Source organism: Amaranthus tricolor, chromosome 4 (genome assembly GCF_026212465.1).
Source record: "Amaranthus tricolor cultivar Red isolate AtriRed21 chromosome 4, ASM2621246v1, whole genome shotgun sequence".
Taxonomy (NCBI): Eukaryota; Viridiplantae; Streptophyta; class Magnoliopsida; order Caryophyllales; family Amaranthaceae; genus Amaranthus; species Amaranthus tricolor.
In genome coordinates, this window is record NC_080050.1 from 856,562 (window position 1) to 878,031 (window position 21,470).

Genomic DNA, 21,470 nt, shown 5'->3' on the forward strand with positions numbered 1-21,470 from the left:
CTTTTCGTCGGTAAAAATAATCAGTTTATGAATGAAATATGTGAATAAAATGTATCAAATGTATGAGATTATAAAAGAATTTAAGGTCATTGTGAAGTTAAACAATGCATCAAATTTATCAGGATTTAAAACCAAACCTAGTGAATTTGATACATTAAAAGACACTGTCTCTCAATAGACTAACTGAAATGAAAATTATCAGCAAAATTTGTTTCTAATAGGTTTGCCTACTTATTAGGTCTAACTTTTAGTATTACAAAAGCTGGGGCTTGACCCTTGACAACTAACCAACATCCACTCGATTTATTGAGCAATCAATGACTCTGAGACAGCACCAGTGCACCACCGAGACTCATCGAGCACTCTAATGAATCTTGCTAGTTTCTCTCATTGGCCCACTCAACGCTTGTGAGAAACGTGCCATAAAGATTGCTTGTGCACTTAGCTCATATAGCACCTTGAATCATCAACGCACAATTGGAAACCTCTTTGTAATAATAAGGGTAAAGTCACGTACACTTAATCTCAATCTTCACTCTAGGCAGGAGTCACTTAATGACATTGGAGTAATGAAATATTGTAGTAATCATACTCACATCGAATGCATACATGATCTTAACACTCAACACGTGTGATCATATGAAAGTCAATCTCCCAAACGCTCCATACTCCAACACATTAATACTTGGATTTAACATCCACATTAAAAAAATCACCGGAAACCTGATATGAAATTTGTCACATATGAGTCTAACCAACAGATTACATTGAATTCCTGGAAAGTAGCAACAAAAGTAAAAGAATAAAAAACAATAGTAGTCTCAAAAAAAACTACAGAACTTCTAATCTTAACAGCTCCAGTAGAACAGTAACTTGGGACATTCCAATAGTTTGTCCTTCAGTATGTCCACCTTTGATAATCTAGCTTCTACAAAAAAGCAAGGCTCAAGCAAAAGAGAAAGAAGTTATGATACACGGAATGGCAAGGGGTAGAATGGTACGAGAAAGTCGGATCAAAATTTCATATACATGGATATGTGGACTTCAGCATGTCCCGACGTAGGAGTTATGCACCGATATTCTAGGAAAATCATGTCAGCATCTCGATAGCACCTGCTAAAATGCGTATTTTTCTGGGCAGGAAACCTAAATGTTCTCCATCAGACTGAATAAAGATGGTGCCATTGTTCTCAATTTGCTCCACCTCTATGGAACGTACACTGCAACAAGTGAAATGAGGTTTGTTCAATCAATTACGCCAGAGTCCAGACAAAGGTTTCAATAGTAAGCAGCACAATCAGTCGATATCTTCGTAAGTGTTCAAAAAATATCCATGAGTTCATCACCATAAGGCCCATATTAATCGGTATCACACTGAAAGTGAGGTAAAAATTGGAAAATGACATTATTGGCACGTTTATAAATACCAATGGAATTTTGTGAGTTGAGCGTGCGATACTAATTGACATGCTAAACACTGGTCTGTCTAATAATGATCTCCAAAATCTACAAGATGTGTATCATGCTACCAACTATGTATTTAAATAGCACTGACCGCGACAGTTCTCATTATCACAAATTGAGAACATACCTTTTGGATGATACATTTCTAAGTGATAGATGTGTCCCGTTATACAACTTGTGCAAATTCAGAATGAAGTCATACCACTTGAAATCCTGAAGGAACACAACCTGCACAAAGATGGCTATCAAGTTGTCTTCACAACATGCCGTTATTGATTACAATATCTTTCAAAACCAACCTGTAAATCGTTAAACCTATTAAAAAGTACTGGACTGTATATTTAGACTGTACGCACAAAACTAATTAGGAGGACTTTACATGATTACGGATCACAAAATGTAAAACTTATATGACCTCGAGATTTCCATTAGAAGGGTCTGCATTGGGGGTAATCTTCATGCCACCACCAAAATATTTTGCATTTCCAATGCATAGAGCAGTAACTTGAGGGTACTTCATCCATTCACCATCATCAATCTAAGCATTATAAAAGCAACCGAAATATAAGATTGTGATTAAGATTAAAAGACTTGATAAGAGTTGCACTTGTGCTCACCTTCACCCTGAGATCTACATTCTCGTGCCCCATGAAGGCTTGCAAGGCTCCAATGACGTAGCATAAGTTTCCAAAAGTTTTATACCTGGAAGCATAGTAGCCTGCCTTTGCACTCCTACATCCCAAAAAAAAAAAAGCAATGAAATGTGCTCAGTGAAAATATTAACGCCAAAAGCATCTAATAGAAGTTAGAAGGAAAAACTATCACAAGAAGGCCAAACTCACAAGTGAATATCAGCAACATTTATGAAATAATGTGGTTCTCTATTCTCATTTGTTATGACACCAACATCGATACGCGATCTCAGCCCTTCAAGCACACAAAAGTAGAAAATGTCACAAGAGCTTGCTAGGGCGGAAAAAGTTAGGCATGAAATGAAGGAGGTATTTAGATTTTTAACATGCCCTCATCAGACCTACATATCTCAATGACAAAGACTAATATATTCTTCTGTTGGCTTACCTTTAGCTATGCGCTCAACAGCCTCGTAAGGGTCATTTTTCCTGAAAAAGAAAGTAAAGAACTGATGTTTGATTTAATCTCTAGTTATATATGAGGAATCTGTAACACTGAATAAGCAAACCCAGAAACAAAATAACAAACCAGCCAAATGTTCTGGCAAAATCAGAACCAGTGCCCAAGGGAATAAGCTGCAGAAAGAAACAGCAAGTAACTCAACATTGAGCTGCAAAAATTAACAACAAAATACACTGAAAATCACAGACACAGTTGACCACTCTTTCAGCAAGAAACAAGGTTAAGTCAGTGATTCCTTACACCAAGTGCAGTTGTAGGAGCAGACATTTCAACTTTGCTAGAAACAGGTTTCCCTTGAAAAAAGAAGCCATTCACGACCTATTGAAAGCCAAACCCTATATTAAAAAATAATATTCCAGAAGAAAAGTGATTTTGGTAACCTCAAAATATTGCAGTAGCAAAGGGTAAAGATGATACAAAGTACAAACAAAAAAATTTTCCCTGTTTCCTTGAAAGTGTCCTTTTTGAAATTTTTCTTTGTTCATTACTAGTGTTCCTCTCCCTTTTCGTAAATTATCCCCTTCTATTAATATATCTACTCAATACAACAGGTAGAAAGAAATGTAACAAAGGTTAATACATCAAAGCCTATTCATTATAGAAATCACAATAACCTTAACTCACAAGGGCATGACCCTAGTGCTTTATTAACTTTATTTACCTGTATTACGAATCGTGCCCAATACTTCAGAGATATATTTGGTGGAAAAAATTAAAATATGAAGCTAAGTCGCTATACAAAACTTAACAGTCCAGGTATATAAATGAACAAGGAATTTTGTAATTGAAGACACAGCAGCATAAGAAGCTCAATGGTCTGTTGGCTAGAGAAACAATTATCAAATGTGATGGATATGTTCAGCTCCCTTATTAGCGAACAAGTCCAATAGAAAAACCAGCTTCTATAGATTATTAAGCTAATTTCTGGAGATACTCAGCAAACAAGTATCTTCCTAACATTTTAAACTGCTCAAATCAAATTTCTACACAAGGGTTGGACAAAACATTAGCCTCCGAAAACATATTGCATCAAGCAATGAACAAGGGAAAACTCAGTGCGCAGCATCACAACAAACCTTCTCTTTTTATATAATTTTTTACTTTACTAAAGGAGATGATACTATGAGAGTGCTATCACGGATGATAGTCAAGTGCACAATGTAAACTGCGTAGCCCAGTCTTGTACAAATTTCATCACATATACATCAATAACAACAAAACAGCGAAAATGAATATAGTATATTTTCATTATAAAACTATTTTGGATAGATCTAAAAAGATATTCCGACTTTTATTAAGCAAAAAAAGGCACACCTCATGAAGGGTTCCATCACCACCCACGGCAACTACAGCATTTGCACCCTCCCGGATAGCCTATTTGTTCAATCGAAAGCAGAAAACGAACAACATTAGAAAATATTTTCACTGAAAAGAGAGAACTTAATGATCAAAATTATGATAAATATTTGTAATAAAATATACCTCTCTTGTTATATCAGTAGCATGGAAGGGACCTGATGTAAAAGACTCACATATCTGAGTAAAAGACAAGTAACTTTCAGGAACTAACAACAACCATTAAGGCCAAAAAAAACAGTATACTAACTTTTATTACCCCAATATCACTAAGGGGATCTCATCTATGGGAGATTTGGATTGATTAGTTCTTTGTCGATGTCAAGTTTATTAAAAAACAAAGTATACTACCTTCCATTACCTTAAACCCCAATACCTCAATAAACTTGACATTGACAAAGAACTTATCATAAAAGTCTAGTATAAGTTTGCAAATTGCAAAATCAATTGCAACAATTAAATCCGATTGCAACTTAGCATACTTCCTTTCTTATCATAATTATTTATCGAACAAATAGTACTATTTCTTTAAAATTATTTCAACTTAATCTTTTCTTTCCACAACCAATTGGAATAAGAAAAATCAAAAGTGACATTCAGTTACAGAAATTTCAATGGAATTTATCGATCATTTTCAGGAAAATACTTCGAAACTAAATTTGCTACTTGCGTACACTACAAAGAAGATAAATGACGAAAAGAAAACAAACCTAATCAGTTAAATCACAAACTATTCGAATATTTCACGACAACAAACTAACATCATTCAAATTCCTCCAAAATTGATCATCTAAGATTCAAAATTTCACAGGAAAAAAATAAAGAAACTCACATTGCAATCAGAAGAAAGACGAGACCTCAAATATGGCAAAAGTTTCTTCCATTCTTTCGCAGTTTTACCATTTGCCCCTGCCGACAAGCAATTTTCCAATACAAAAAAAACTAATTATTTTTACAACGAACTCATTTTTTTTTTCCAAAAAATATAGAATTCAATCAACAAAAGATAGAACCTTGAGGATTGACGATGAAAACGAGATCAGAGCGACGAGAAGGAAGGTGAGTAGAAGAGTGAGAAAAATCGGGAGCCATTGAAGGAGGAAGATTTTGAGCTGCTGTAAACCTCATCCGTACTGGTATGGCAACTCCATGAATCATTTTCTTTGCCTGTGATAACCTCTTTGATTTATGGCGGTTGTTTGTTTTACAGTCGTACTAATCTAATTTTAATGGCGTTTGGAGTACTTGTTAATGATAGAGTTTAGTTAGTTAGTTTGAATTTGAATTACTCCCATTATCCCATTTAGTCCACCTTTAAAAAATAAATAATCAATAAAAATTTAGTTTTAATTCATAAAATTTAGTTCTAATCGGTAAAAATCAGTTTCAATAAAAATTAATAATAGTCGATTTTAATCGGTAAAAATAAGTTGAAATAGATTTTTACTATGCAAATATGCAATATGGTATTAAGGTGACTTTTGGTTGTTGATTTTAGCAATCAAATGATAAGCTTGTTAAAGTGACTTTTGGTATCAAATGTAAAATTTATCCATTTTGTTTGGTATAGAATTATAACTTGCATATATGTGTTGACATGCAATTAAATTATAGAGTACTCATTGCATTGTCTATCATGAGAAATTTGTAAAACAAAATTGATAACTAAAGATATACATCGACACAAATCAACGTGTACAGACGTAATATTAATAAATATGAACACGAGAATATGAATATCGCAAAAGACTTGTTTTAAACTAAACTATTTAGAATTGATTAAATATCGAAAATACGAGAAAATAATAATTGGTAAAACTTATTAAAAATGAATTGAAGTGAATTTGTTATAGAAGATACAAGTTTGAGAGATTGATTGATAGCAAAAGCTAATGTTATGGTTCATACAACATCACTGTTTGTTACAAGAACTGCCAAAAGATCAATTACAGTAAAATAGTACAAGGGAAATGCACAAAACAATGTTCAGGAATAAGCCTAGTTTCCCTATCTCCTACCCCTTGATTTCGAGTCGAAGTGGTGAGACTTCAACTTCTTCTTGCGAATGAGAGTAGATGGTCCACTACTCTCTCTAAATGGCATTCCCATTAGGGTTAGCAGCCTGAAGGCTTCCTTGTCTGTCTTAGCTGTTGTCGTTATGCAAACATCCATTCCCCTAGCCTTACCGACAATTTCGGGTTTGATCTCTGGAAACACACTTTGTTCACGAAACCCGATGCTGTAATTCCCGTTACCATCAAAACTATTTGGATTCACACCTTGGAAATCCCTTGTTCGAGGAAGTGCCAAGTTGATAAGACGGTCCAGGAATGCATACATGACCTGGATATCATCAACAAGCATAGAAGTCGGGGCGTTACCCAATGCATTTCTGATGCTGTCCTTTTGCATGGAATATAATATACAGAATTGAATGCACATATGCTATGGGCTGTTGTTATCTAAAAATATCGATAGTACACAGCAAAATGATCATATGATATCGACAGCACAATGCATATATAGCTAGTCGTTAATATGCTATCGGCTGGTTCATACGATCATACATCAGTCAGCACTAACCCTAAAGTTGTAGCTATTGTGGGTTCAATGGGTTTGAACAAATTTAGGAGAGATCTCCATTGAAGTTCACACTTCTCCAGATCCCTTATCTCCACTTATTTTCTAATCAATTTCTTGCACAGCGTGTTCTCAGTGCCAATCAAAATTAAAAAACATCCAACAAGTTCATGGCGATACTTTAGGTAAGACCATAAAAGGACAGAGAACCAGAGTTCATAAATATTATACAAACGAAAACTTTGAAATTAAATCAGGAAAAAGTGTGAAAATAGCAGGCATTAAAGGCTTACATTTCCTCGAAGTGTGACTGCGATCCCAAGCGTCATACCTTCTCTGACCTTAAAACCTGCAATGGATTTTTTTGCTTTTGTCTTTACGGGCCTCTGACCAGTGATGAGTGCCAACTCGTTCATTGCAGCATCCAAACCCTTTGCATTTTGTGAAGCCTCTCCAATTCCACAGTTCACCACTATCTTGTCAATCTTGGGAACCTGCCAACATCACAGATCAAACAATTCAGACTCCTCATTTCAGGACAATAACATCGAATTTATCCATAAATTAGCCAAGTTGAATACTTGGACACATTTCATGTTCGACATGGGTATATGAGTCCAAGTAACAAGTTTTTCTAAGTCCCGTCAATATGACTAGATTAAGAGTCAAAATTTCAGTTTGGCAAATCATTGTGACTGAGCATTCTCAAATATAGTATGCTGATCAACAATATAGACCTTAAAAATTAAAAGCATCAAAGTATCAAACAGTCAAACCACAATATCCTATTCATTGTAAATAAGGTCTTCTATACTTGAAATTCAGCTTAATCTATAGATATATCCCTTTGAATGCTCACAATTTTCCACAATCATATTAAGGATGTAAGATAAAATGACCAGGAGAGAAAAAGGAAAACTTCAAAAATCATCATTGTTTCAGAGTAAAATAAATCAGCATATACTGATAATTACAAGCATTTAGCCCTAAAATTGAAAGTAGGCTAAATTGGCAGATAAAGAACTTTGTCTTGTTTACCAAAAGTACCAGCAATCCAACCTTATCTTCACGAAACAAGAAATTAGATATGCCAAATTCAACAAGTTTCCTTCACCTTCATCTCTTTTCATCAAGTAAACAATATCCATTTCAACAACGAAAACACCTTGCAAATGATATACTTTCACCAAAATCACATCATGAACCTCAAGCATCTCATACTAAACTCAACGTAACTTCAGAAAGTCAGGTTCATAACATTCATATCAGAAAAATGGCTACAAATTTACTTAAAATTCATTACATCGCCACAAAATTCCTCATTAAATTTACATTTCTCAACATAACATCAAAATTCATAAATCCTTCAATTAAGCAAATAAACACGAGAAGTTCGACAATTGTATTCCATCTATAATTTCCCAACACTCAACATTTGTGCAATAGTGATAAGAAATTCATTACATTGCCACAAAATCCCTCATAATCTTAAAGTATATCTCAACATGATATCATAAATCCTCAAATCAAACAAATAAACAATAGAAATTCCAAAATTATCTTTCCACAATCTCGCAAAATCAGCATAGCAATAATGATAATTAAAACAAAAAAGCTGATAAAGAGAATTAAACCTCAAGAATGTTGGAGTAAGAGAACTCTTCCTTGAGAAGAGGAACAATTTTCTCTAAATAAGAAGTTTTAAGACGATTAACATTATCGGCTTCGGCTTTGTCGACAAAAACCGCGGCTCCAGCAGAAGCTTTCACCGTAACTGATGAGAATCCGGCCCGAAGAAAGACAGAAGTCCGGCATGGAAGTTTGATTCCGGAGAAAGTAGAAGAAGTTGACTGAAGTAGCGAAGTGGAAGCCATTGTTGAGCAAAGAGAGAGAAAAATGAGGAAATTTGCAGGTTCCTCTTTTATAATGGCTAAGCGTACTGCACAAAGGTTTACTTTTCAATGGATTTGAAGATTAGCCTGACTGCCTGAGCCATTTATAAAAGGTTGGGATGGCATATTTATTATTATATAATTTTTTAAATTTCAATAATAAACAACAGTGTCTGGGTGGTGTAGTTGGTTATCACGCTAGTCTCACACACTAGAGGTCCCCAGTTCGAACCTGGGCTCAGACATTTTTATCAAATAAGAATTTGTGATTACTTTTATTAAATTTTTTTATGCAAGATTTGCAGAAACACGAAACTAAATCCTGAAAATTGGCATTTGGCATATTTTTCATAGTCTTAAATTTTAATTTTATCCGAAAAACTTGTTTATTAATGAGCTATTTTCAATACTGTTTCAAAAATTTGAAATGATTTTTTAAGGTCATGTTTAACAAATAATAGTTAGTTAGAGTTATTGGCAAAAATTGTTAAATGATTCGATCGGCTGAAAAAGCTAATTGATAAGTTAATTATTTAAGCCAACTCTTGAAAAACCTTATAAATTTTAGTTGTTTATTAGAAAAAATATAGATTAAAAGTCAAAATCATTGATAAAAAATTTTTTGACTTTATGTGTAGCTATTTAGGTTTGACTTGGAAATAACTTTCAGCTTAAAAGTCATTTATCAAAGACTTATATTGATTGTTTGATCAACTAAAATGTCAGAATCGAAAAGTAAATCAAAAAGCTACTAAAGAAACTAAATGTCGAAAACCCTAACTACCCATTTGGTTAACAACTTTATTGATGATACATCTCATTCTCATGGCTGTAAAAGTTTGATCATAAATAAAGTTTTTTTTATAATTTTTCATTACCACCCAATACCATATATTCATATGGTAATACAATGGAATAAATTTTGTGAAGAAAATAAAATTGTTAGGAGTATAAGTATGGTCATTAAATTTGTCCAGAGATATTTCCACCAATTTTAGACTAATTTTTCCATAACCATTTTCACCATTTAGTACCAATTACCAAACAGTGGTAATATTGATCATGGCTAAAGCAAGACTCATAGGGCATATAGCACAAACAGAAGCAGATGAATAGAGTAAAAATCTCTAATCTTGAAAACAGAAAAAACTACATTATCAACAGTTTTACAGTAAGCACATACAACCCATCCTGAAAAAGTCATGTGGGATAAAACATGATTACAGTATATGTTTTTCCTTTTTAAATTACGTCGTAGACCATTATCTGTACCTAAGACCTGTGTCCAGCTCGTGTCCATACATGGCTCGGCTAGCACCAGCTGCAAATGGGTACGGGTGCATTTGTTTTGGATTTGCTCGAAGTTCCATCTCCAGTAGTCTTTGAAATGCTTCGGGAGGGTTGTCACTCACACCATGTTCGGGACCTAATTCACGAAATCTAATCAGAACGCTCAAATAGAACAGGTAACATTTCTGAATTTCATGAAAAAGCTAAGTCTCGAGTCTGGACTCTCAACTCTCGACTCTCGACGTGATGAGTGGAATGTGAAATGTTAACAGTTGCATATTTGTAGACTTCCCTAATCATTTAGTGTAACGGGGGATATGTTAAGATCAAGTAGGACTGGAGTCGGCTACACGAACCAACATATAGAACTCATACCAATAATCAAACGCCCCATAAATCACTTATATCAAGAAAATTCATACAAGTAGAATTCAGATAGGGGGGATATGTTGAGATCAGGTAGGACTCTCTTCACCTAATTTTCACTTATTTCAGCATAATAAGTTTTAATAAGCCATATTTAAGAAGCCTAAGTGTACATATGTATCTCGAGAAGAAGCTTTACCTGTCGGGCCCATTCCAGGGCCACCGAAAAATGACTGTCGTTGACCAAATGGGAAATTTTGTACTGGGTTAGACTCTTGAACGTAGCCGGCAGGATTGTGACTGGGATGAAGAGGCACAGGAGCAGAACCAGGAAATCCCCTAGCCAAACGCGGTGGAGGAAGATTTCCGGCCATGTGCATCTGCTGCAAGATAGGAGCGGGAATGGGACGATCAAACCCTGTTAGACCAGAACTAGGGTGTGTAATAGAAGGGTGACCCATGTTTGCAGGAAACTGATGATGTGCTGGAGCGTCATGATGAATAATAGCCTCCGGAGGAACGAAGTTTAACTGTGGATCAAGATGCGCAGGATGCGAATCCAAACCATGAAATAGTGGTCTGCTGTAATTCATTTGGGAAGCGTGGTGCTGCAGAGAAGACGTTGGTGGGTGCAAGTTTTGGAAACCGAGTTCAGGATTCACCATATCAAACGGACTATGCAACAAACGTGGGTCATGCCCCCCTACCATAGATCTTTCATGTCTAGGAGTCCCACCTAGTGCTACAAGTTTTTCCATAACATCAACGGGAATGCTTGATGACGAGGGTAGTAAGTCTGAGTCATATGAACCTGAATTGTTTACCGACATGGAATTCTGAGCATTTATAGGATCAACGAGATTAATCAAGGAATCTTCTTCGGGAAGTGCAACTTGAAATCCCCTATCAATACCAGTAAATTTAGAAGCATCTACAGCTGATTGTTTAGAGAATTCTACATCTTTAATAGCATCATTAAACCCTAACCATTCCCCATTATTTGAAGCCGAATGATTGATTCCATTTCCATTCATCACAGAAGGAAAGAGCACACCATCCAAATTATCAGTTCTGGCAGAATTACTTGCATTTCCTTGGGCAGAGTGCAATTCATTCATAAAAGCTGTCCCAAATAATGATTCAAGGGTCAATGTCTTGGCTGGATTAGGTAGCCTATTAGCATCATTTACGCTGCCATCAAGTACATCTACTTGACCAACCTCCTGATCAAATGGTTTAACGGTAGTTCTTTCTTCAAGTGAGACCGATGGCACATCTTTTGACCCAATTCCTCGCTGCAGCAAGGAAAGAAGATGTTGTGAAGCTTGATTGTCAACATTATTTGTCGGATGTCCAACTTTCACATCTAACGCGTGATCAGGCTGAGAATCAGATTTATCACCGCCAAATTCTGAAAGAATGGACTGCTCAAGATCTTCACAAGTCAACACAGCAGGCTTCTTTTCTGTAGCGTAGCTACTGTTAGAAAATTGCTCGGATAATTCGGCAGTTGCAGAATATGAATTGGACATGTTGTGCACCACTTCCGTTCCAGGGGTAATGACTGATTCCATGGGTGAAATGTCAGGGACGTTGGATCCACCTTTTTCACCACCAACGAATAGTGAGAGCAAACTATTTGACTTCTCAGAAGATACGTCAACGGGATGTTTCCTGTCTGCAAGGGTAGCAGATCAATTAGGAGTGATAACATTTTATCAATTCATTGATAGAAATTTAAGGGGCTCTTACCGTCTTCAGGAAACCAATTAGAAAACTTAGATTGTAGCATATTAGAGGTCCAAATACCATCTGTTTCAGCATTATCCTAGTAGCACCAGAGTCAAAAGCCAGAGTAAGATATTATTCAAAAGGAGTTTAATGTTTTATGTAGTACGACAAAGAAGACGCGGGCTTTTTGTCGAGGCTCATGTTTTCGCTAAAAATCTTGAAAACATTCATTATTCTTACGGCAAACACCACTTTAGCACATAACCATTATTAATGAGAATATGAAGAATAGCCAAAGTTATTTTCTTATTCACCTGTTTTTGTCTTTCTTAAAGAAGCAACAATTTCTCAAGCTTCATATTCAAGTAAATTTTGGTTTTGAGTTTTAGTCGCTTTCAAACACACACGCAAAAGTTAATAACCCAGCCCAACAAGGAGGCGCACCGGGCGCACAAGGTCCAACGCGCATTGAGGCACCCAAGGCGCATGCCTCTTGTAGTGGGCTTTGCCTCACCTAGCCGAGGCGTTCTCAACGAGCCTGTGCTAGAGGTGCACAAGGCGCAAAGCGAGGCAAACTTTTTAAAACTAAGCTCCCAGCCAACATAACAAGTACAAGAACAAAGCAGTGCATTTAGAGAAATATCAAAGTTAAGTACCAGACTTCTGCACGAGTGGAGGAAGAACCATTATCCTTCCTAAATTTTCAATTCATTACATGTGAGCAAAGAATTATGGAGGTAACTGCAGTGTTGATATTCCTAAACTAGTTAAGGGTCCAACAGCAGCAATAACCAATAGGTCATCATACTCACATAGCTCAAGTCAAGCTATGGAGATAATAAAGAAAGAAAAGAAAATGCAAGAAAGTGGTATGATTACCTCCACAAATTTAGAAGTATTGTTATTGCTGACTGTTGAAGCATTGCCAAATAGCTTGTCTAAGATGGATGTTGAACACGCAGGTTCACCCAGTAAATTCGGTGGTTTAGTTGCCTCAAAATCTATCCCGATAATTTCACCATCCTCAAGGACCTCATTAACACCAGGGAGTACTTTTGCCTCTGCAAGATCAGCACTTTGAAGCACTGAAGATAAGTCTTTCACTTTTTCCGCCTTAATAACTGATGTGCCACATATCTGACTATGGGGGTCACCGAAATCTCTTCCCTGAATTTTGTTTTTCACATCCTGATGACTATCTTCCAATTCTCTTGTTTCAATCTACAATGAATAAGGAGTCAGCACAAAAAGCAAAAAATCTCACCAAAAGCAATAAACTCTTACTGAATTCTTAACTGAATTAATCACAGGACCTGACATGATTTGACACTAGATAATAATATACTCCTTTTGCCTCTCTAGGATTGCATCAAAGAAAAAGAGTAAATTTTTAGAAGAGTACGGAGAGTTGTAATATTTTGCCCTTTAGTGTAATAAATGTGATATAAAACGAAGACAGAGATCGAATTATGTGAATGATATTAAAAAAAGTTTAAATGTGTGGTCGAGATTAAAGTTCAATTCCAAATTAGAAAATAATACAAAATGAGAAACGACCCAAAGTAGAAACTGATGCAAATTGAAAGGGACAAAGCGAGTATTCCACAAGAATGAACATATAAAATGACATGTTTCCTCTAACTCACTCCACCAAATGAAATACATAGAAGTATTCTAGTGCGGCCCCTTTATTTATTGTAGTCTGTGAACAAAAATAGGAGTGGCACAAAGCTCAAGCCAAACTGCCACAAAAGCTGAAACTCAAATATAGGTTCAGGGGGAGTGGAGCAAAGAGATTCACCAAAAGTTCAAAATTACCAAAATTGTCCAGTTATCTTGAAGAGGGATAAAGGAAAAAGTCAAAAACAAAAACAGAAGTGACAAGTGTAGCTTTTTTGATGCTAGAAGCCTAGAAGAGACAAAATCAATCATCATTATAAGATAGGTTCACATACATAAATATGCTCAGCCATAGCTTTTTTTATTCAAACAATTCAGCATCAATTTGCTTCGAAACCAAAATCTGAAGTCATGACATTAGTCACACAAAAATTTGTTGCTCAAAAGTTCATCAATTTTTTTATTAAAACAATTCAGCATCAATTTGCTTCCACATTTTAATTAATCCTTTCACCTGAATACCATATCTAGATTGTTGATAGTCATAAAATGAAAGTTACTCTGCATTTCATTACTCCCACAGTCCCAACATTTTTCAGTTGTCCTCGTTGATTTTTTGCAAAATAAAGTGCACAATAAGCATCAAGAACAACTACATCCTACATCATCACACTGAGTGTATGGAATGGAATCAAGACAATCAACTTATAACATACCTAAATAGAGGAAAGAAAAGTCGCACCATGATTGGTAAGCGTACATAAATTTAAAAAAGCTTTTATATCTAACCACCTAACCCTGGTTCACAATGGTAGAGGAATCAAATTAGAAAAGGAAAGAATTCTAGTTGTACTCCTAAGACATCAAATGGAACCAACATTGGGATTGAGATCTCCTTCAAACAAAATATATCAAAGATCTAAAGTTTCCCTTTGTATTTGTAATAGAAAATCCATTCAACAAGAACCTCAATACGAAATTGTTTAACTGTATTTCTCTCAGGGAAACAAAACATAAAATCACCTTGGATTTTGTACAGATTGTTGTCATCTTCGTGAAAGATAACAAGATGCTTTACCTTTTGTCTACTTCGAAAATGATACCAATTGAAGTGGTAAGGTTTTTCAAAAGAAGGGATTGGGTCAACTGTCCAATCAAATAACAAGCAAGTTTCTGAAACTTGTTGAATAACAAATGACTTTCTAGGTAATTACCAAGTTTTCTTCTCATGAAAAATCCAAATTAGTCGATCATTCAAGGATTGCAACAAGAAAAAACAAGATTTGGCAAAGACAAAGTGTGAGTGGTTAAAAAATAATTGGACATGTGTGCGGTGTGCCTCTTAGAATCCAATTCTTTAAGGAATAAAATTAGAGAAATTAGATTTCACTAAGACAATTTGTGATTGGTAAACAATAGTCGAACCTATACATACATATATTAATCAAAAATTCATACCTAAATCTGATTATTGTTCAATAACCATGCATTGTCTAAGCATAAACATATAAGGGTCAAAGTTTAATTTTTGGTATGATTTTGGACCTAGATGGCTAGTCCAAGACCAAACAAAAATAAATTCGGTTTTGTTTTTCTAGTCCAAAACAAACCAAACAAACTAAAGCATGGAAATTCAGTTTAGAGTTTGGATATGGGCCTAGTCCAAAACCAAATAGATATAAATCCATTTTTTGTATCCTAGTCCTGAATCAAACCAAATTAGTATGATAACAAATAAATAAATATACAATACAATATTTTGGATCCAAATTGAAATATAATGTTGCTAACTTGAAGCTAATTTTCATGCACGCACTCCAAAAATAAAATAATCATCACAAAGCACATGAATAAGTTGAAAGTAAGCAAAATACTCAAACATTCCCTCAGTAATTTTGGTTGCCATACCTTGACTTTAGTGTCTTTGATAAATTTAATATTACTTCCTCTATCCCTATGAGAAAGCTCCCAAATGAAATTGTTGCATTTTTGTGGAAAGGGAAATTAAATTGAAGAGTAATATAAAATACAAGTGGATGGTAGAAACGAGTGATTAAGAGGAGGGTGAGATATGTTTTAAGGATGAGATTAAAAGAAAGGGAGTGTCGCCATTGCCAAAAAAGAAAAGGGTGTAAATTGAGTGGGACAAACTAAATTGGAAAATGGTGCTAATTCATAGTTAACATAGAGACAGGAGTAATATCTGAATCAAATTAATTGTTTATAGCAAGAAACAGCCAAGGGTCAAACAAAAACAACTTTATTGTTATTACCAAGAGATGGTTGCGTTTATGCAGGAGCCACTTAGTGGCCTTGGGATAATAGAATAAGTAATGGAAAAAAACAACTATTATTACAAATTTGTTTTAAAATAAAACTTTTATAAAATTATATAAAAACTATATGTTAAATGGAATACCATAATACAGCAGAAATATGAGGTCACATTAAGTTCTTAGAGACCGCACAAGTGACAGTTACACTGACAAAAAGGAGATCAAGTAAGATCATGCAATTTAGAAACTATGTTAGTTGGATCTTTTGGTTTCAATCTATTTAGAAGGCATTCAATCTAAAAAATAATTTTTTGAAATTTCAAACTAAATTGAGAAATAATTTAATTTCGAATTCATGGAAAATACTAGGGCACTGGTTAAAGTAGAATATATCAAACAATTATATCAGCTCATTTAATGACGAATTTGTAAAAAAATCAAGGGGCTTATATCTGCTTATTTTAAAACTGAACCGAAATCTTACAACAAACCCTAATGCCACTCCCCAATGTTTATGCTCTTAAGTGTTTTTTTTTTTTTTTGGGGGGGGGGGAAGGCAATCCTCCCTTTTTCTCTTTCCACTATTCTCTAAATACTCCACCTTTATTTGTAAAAATAACAAGCGTATAGTGCATGGATTTCAACCGCAGCTCTACACGAGCTTAACCAATAAAGCATCCTTAATTACACTCATAATGCATCACTCCCATCAAAAGTCAAATGCCACTGCAGCAACGTGTATATATAACACTTACATTAAGAGAAGGAACGGGAAATCCGCAATCATGTGCAACCCAACACAAAAGCAAGATTATCATATCTAGAAGACCTCGTCTAATAAAAAGCCAGAAGGAGAAAAGTAATTACCTCCAAAAGTTCAGCATGAACCATGGACTTGGCAATAGAACTTTTATCAACACTGCTGACAAAACCCGGGGGCACAAGCGGCCTAGATGGAGGTGCTTGTGAGGGGACAGAAAGCTTGTTGAAGTCCTCTTGAGGAGTCTGTTTCAATACTTTATCCAAGTCACTCGAGGCTTTACCATCACTCGAATTGTCCAGCTGTCCAAAATCAGAAAAGGGATCCTCTGACTTGCCTTTATTGAATTTATGTTTCTCTTGAAGAGATTTTTGCTGCTCTTTCCTCATAAGTTCAAACTCAGCTGGCAAAGGATAATTAATTAAGCTTAAAGTTAAGCAAGCAAATGGAAAAAAAGGGAAAGTGTGGGGAAGCATGAACATACCTCTCCGTTTTTTCTCTTCCTCCACCCTATCCTCACTGGCATCATCAGCTGAACCAAATGTCTCATCATTAAATGAGTCATTAGCTTCCCTACGAGAATGAGGAATAGCCTGAAGAAAAGGAAATAAATTTGTAAACATGTCATACATGCCATAACTTCGGTTGTAACAAACATAAAATCTATAATTTGCATTTCAAGTCTCAAACAGATGAGTTGTATGAACAGCGATTCCTTAATTTTGCTTATAATAAAAAAAATATTCAGCAATAGAAGCAGAAAGAGTACAAAGACACAGAAATAGTAAACAAAACACAATGGCACAAAGCACTAAAACAATTTACCTTATATGGACGAGGAGGCTGATAAGGTTCATTGCTCCTGTTAAGATGTATGTTGTCATTAGGACGGAACCTTGGAGCTGGTGCTCCTGCTGCAAATCCAGCAGGTCTGGGAAATGAACCACTTCCAAGAAGACCATCATGTTCAGGACCCTGCCAGGACCGCCTCGCCTGGCCTCCATAACGCCTTCCTGACTCTGTTTAGTATTATTATTTGTCAATAACATAGCACAAGACAAAGCTCGTGAGTAATCAATATTTTAGCTCCAAATTATTCGATCTATTCAACAAAATTTATATTGAGGAACAGACCCAACCTCTAGCATTACCCTCTAATCTCAACGAGATAAACATCAAACCGATAAGAACAAAAATCCCTCCAACATGAACCACGGTCAACCACCCAATCACCCACTTCATCCACTAGAACAAAATTTTTAACTTTCCACAAGTAATGAGTTTCTGAAACAGAATGTTCTCCATCTTCCATAACCATTTGATATTTCGGTATATATCCTAGACCATCTTTACACACACAACCAAAAGGTTGTCTTGCTTCCGAAAGAATAAGGATAAATTGCAATTAGTGCTCCCATTAATAATACTGATCAGACAGGTTACATCATAAAAATCCTGTGGTGAAACCAAATTATCAGCACACTAGGTAAGGTACAATATCCAAATTCCAACCCCTCGTCAGCCTTCTCACCCTGATGACAAGAAATTTTTTTCCTCAAAACACCAACTAAACCCTAAGGAGTGAGGGTGCAGAAATCAAAACATTCAGTTATTTAACCGTCTTTTTCTCCACTGAATCTATTGGCTAAAGCCTATTCTATGTCAGTCTGTTGACACAGAAACCTGCACAAAACTGAATGGAATTGGCTTTTGTTGGTGGGGGAGAGGAGATATTATTTTCCTCAACATAAACATAATCTTTTTCTATATAAAAACTAGTAGGAATTAAACCAATAACCTACCACAAAAGGTATGCATAAATTATTCAGGGGACCAAGTGCCCTCTTCATTGCACTAATACGCTTAACAGAAATATAGTATCTATACATTTCAATGATCCAACGAACACAAGGTCAAATAAAAATGAAAAATGGAATGAATGTTATCTTAGGAAACAAATAGTTAGATGACTGAATCTAAAATACATACCTGAATCAGTATCAGTGTCGCTTCGTCCACTAGAACGACTATCCCATCTATTCAGTCCTCTAGAATAACTACCCGAATCCCCTCTAGCTGGTAGGGATGATCCATAGTCTGGTCGTTTGAAACCTTGCTGAGATGAGCTTCCCAGAGCTCGAGGACGGTCTTGGGTGCCGAATTCGCTGCTCCATCGTCAGGCAGAGATTAGCGAGCCACAAGTAAATGAAAAATAATTTTACAAAACACTACTCTCTTTGTTTCATCAAGTTAGTTGCATATAAGATATTCCATCTAAGGATAGAGAAACTTAAACATGAATTTCATGGATATATATGAGTTAAATATATCAATGCGGACATTTTTATGACCTTATTCATAGATATTGAGACTTCCGATATGGTAGAACTTGTTTGGTCTGAATCACATTGGGAAGAAATATGTTTGAAAACTGTGCAAAAAGCAAATGAAACTAAATGGAACAGAGTGAGCAATTCAGAGGCCAAGATTATCTAACAAATAGTCTTAAAAAGAACCTATTACCTCAGAAGTGAAGCATCAAATCCCTCAGGTAACTTTTTACAAACTTCAAGCCCACTCAATGATAAAAGAAAATCCCTAGAGTATGATCTTATTGGTTTTCTGCAAATAAAGAAACTTCATCACTGATTAACAACAATAAAAAGACTAAAATAATTCAGAAAAAACAAGAGTGAAAGTGATCAAGTACTTTGAAGATTCTGAACTCGAATCCTTCGCCTGTGCCTCCAAGGGTCGTTCCTCAACTTCGCTACTCACACTTGACATTTCGAACACAAACGACGTTGTACTTCCACACGATCTTACCAAAATACAACAATCTTCTCAACAAAATTCCTCAGATTAAAGCGACATTCAGCATATCAACAGCATTACATTCTCCCTTACCCATAAATTCAATCAGAAACCACTTGTCCAACTTCAACTTTCTAATCTAAAAATTCATCAAAGTTTTTAAATCATCATCATCATCATCATCATCATATTCATTGAAGTAAAAATCCAATCAAGAAACCCTTAAAAGAGGTCAATATAGCTCATCCTACTTCATGATCTAGTCAACATAATATAATAATAAATACTACTCACTCCGGAAAAAACGATTTCTTCATAAGATGAAATTAAATTACAACCCAAATCCAGCTCAACATGAACATATATACAACCTGCAATCATTCCATTTAAATCAAATCCATTTCACATGGAAATTCAACTTCATTAATTCAAGCATATTCTGACCATAACCCAGGTACAATACCAATTCCAACAATAAAACCCACAAATTAAAAAAAAAAACAATCAAAATGATTGAAATTCAAATTCTAGGGTTTTTTTGTTGCTCTTCTATTCCTCAATACATTGCACAAATCAGGGTTTTTTTTCCTCTTTTTGGGTAAATAGTAATGATGATTATTAAAATTAGAAAAAGGAAAAACTACCTGTAACAGGATCGAAGAAGAGATAATTCCAAACGTGAAAATTTGATAATTATTTCTAGTTTGTTTAGGTAAAAATTGGATTCTTTGAGGAGAGAGAAATGGGGAGAAGAGTTCTCAGAATAAAAAGATGGGAGAGGAGGTTCTCTACTTCTCTCTTCTACGAGATGCAAAACAAAGAAAAGATATTTAACAAAAATATTTTTTACAATAAATCTTTGCCCACTCGCGGTTAGTAGTGAGTGTACTCACAATTCCCAAAAGAGGGTGATTTCGAAAAAAAAAAAATAGTTTATTCAATAGTTTTAATTTTTTTAGATTTATATACAAGTAGATGGGTGGGTGGTCAAACGTCTAATATTAGTATTTGGTGAACTAGTTGGTTAAAACTGTTAGAGTATATAATATATCATGCGACCTTAATTATCAACTTAAGCTTTTAGTTGAATTGATTTTCTAAACTTTTGGTTGAGACTCTAAAATATGTTATATACTTTGATAGAAGCAATGTGTTGCTTTGGATAAGCTAATATACAAAAAGTTGCTCCTGCTAGCGTGTTCAAAACATATTGACTCCAATTATCTATTAAGTATTTGCTAAACATACTATTTCTTTCGCTAAACATACCACTATTTGTAGAGGATTTTCTGGAGTAGGGGTTAAGCATGGGCATGGCACGTACCAAGGGCCATTACGAACCATGCTTAGCAAATCGGCATGCATGTTCCCTGTAGAATGTGCTTTTCCATAGCTATTAGAGCGGCGAGTCGTGCCTCCTTAGATTTGCAGGCTTGTAAGAAGGAAGGGTTATGTCTCTACAAACTGGCGTAAATTTTAACTTATTTAGATATAAATAGATGGGTGGGTGTTTAAACATTTAAGGCTAATATTTGATAAATTAACTGGTTAAACAACTTGTTATGATAAGCAAATATCAACAAGTAGCTCCTACTAGCTTGATCAAAATCAATTTTTCAAACTAGTTAATAAAATCGGTCACTTCGATTAGTTATTAATTGTTTACTAACCACCCCTAAGCTGTACGTTTAACTTTTCCTTTCCCTCTTGTAATAAGGGTTTATTCTCATCACTTGCGGTAATAATTAATCCCTCACTTTTTTTGTGGAAGATTATCTAACAATAACCTGATTAAAAAAGTGTATCTAGAAACAATTTACGTGTGAAAGGGAGTAGGGGCTCAACATGGGCACGAAACATGTTGAGAACCGCTACAAATCATGCTCAGCAACATGCCTGTAGGATGTGCTTTTACAAGGCTATTAGAGAAGGCGAGCCTTAACTTGTAGGAAGGAAACACTATACAAGCTTTTTCAATTTGATGGGTCATGGAACAGTTAGTGGTCAACGCAAATTCTCATGAGAGATGACTTCTTTTTTCTAATTGGACTAATCCAAAAAGAAAAATATAGAATAAGTTTATCGGTAGACATTAAAATTATGCTGTTTTGATAACCAAAAGAATTCAAAAAAATTATTACACTTACACTCTAATCTTAGAAGTTA

The 21,470-nt window shown here is 35.1% G+C and overlaps 3 protein-coding genes and 1 non-coding gene across 5 annotated transcripts; 1 reads left to right on the top strand and 3 right to left on the bottom strand.

Moving 5' to 3' along the window:
• Positions 1 to 25: 25 nt before the first annotated feature.
• On the bottom strand, positions 26 to 5,282 carry LOC130811357 (sphingoid long-chain bases kinase 2, mitochondrial). Its single transcript, XM_057677631.1, has 12 exons — positions 4,989 to 5,282; positions 4,808 to 4,884; positions 4,102 to 4,155; positions 3,934 to 3,993; positions 2,860 to 2,937; positions 2,686 to 2,732; positions 2,545 to 2,585; positions 2,307 to 2,391; positions 2,082 to 2,196; positions 1,880 to 2,002; positions 1,592 to 1,692; positions 26 to 1,220 (listed from the first exon to the last, which is right to left on the bottom strand). Exons 1-12 carry the CDS (start codon positions 5,131 to 5,133, stop codon positions 1,091 to 1,093), a joined length of 1,056 nt encoding a protein of 351 aa, XP_057533614.1. The 5' UTR covers positions 5,134 to 5,282; the 3' UTR covers positions 26 to 1,090.
• A 499-nt stretch (positions 5,283 to 5,781) lies between these two features.
• Positions 5,782 to 8,592, bottom strand: LOC130811358 (50S ribosomal protein L5, chloroplastic). The gene is made up of 3 exons (XM_057677632.1): positions 8,190 to 8,592; positions 6,849 to 7,049; positions 5,782 to 6,318 (listed from the first exon to the last, which is right to left on the bottom strand). Exons 1-3 carry the CDS (start codon positions 8,427 to 8,429, stop codon positions 5,983 to 5,985), a joined length of 777 nt encoding a protein of 258 aa, XP_057533615.1. The 5' UTR covers positions 8,430 to 8,592; the 3' UTR covers positions 5,782 to 5,982.
• A 26-nt stretch (positions 8,593 to 8,618) lies between these two features.
• Positions 8,619 to 8,692, top strand: TRNAV-CAC (transfer RNA valine (anticodon CAC)). Its single transcript has one exon. It is a non-coding gene; the product is annotated as a tRNA-Val (tRNA).
• Positions 8,693 to 9,556: 864 nt separating this feature from the next.
• Positions 9,557 to 20,106, bottom strand: LOC130811359 (uncharacterized). 2 transcript variants are annotated; one of them, XM_057677635.1, is made up of 12 exons: positions 19,949 to 20,106; positions 19,599 to 19,675; positions 19,201 to 19,443; positions 19,014 to 19,112; positions 18,480 to 18,655; positions 17,316 to 17,509; positions 16,975 to 17,083; positions 16,598 to 16,893; positions 12,714 to 13,055; positions 11,856 to 11,931; positions 10,303 to 11,781; positions 9,557 to 9,873 (listed from the first exon to the last, which is right to left on the bottom strand). In XM_057677635.1, the coding sequence occupies exons 3-12, from the start codon at positions 19,275 to 19,277 to the stop codon at positions 9,710 to 9,712; spliced, it is 3,012 nt and encodes a 1,003-aa protein (XP_057533618.1). In that variant the 5' UTR covers positions 19,278 to 19,443; positions 19,599 to 19,675; positions 19,949 to 20,106; the 3' UTR covers positions 9,557 to 9,709. The 2 variants fall into 2 exon arrangements, with proteins under 2 accessions (XP_057533618.1, XP_057533616.1); XM_057677633.1 differs by lacking the exon at positions 19,599 to 19,675.
• Between the last annotated feature and the right edge of the window lie 1,364 nt (positions 20,107 to 21,470).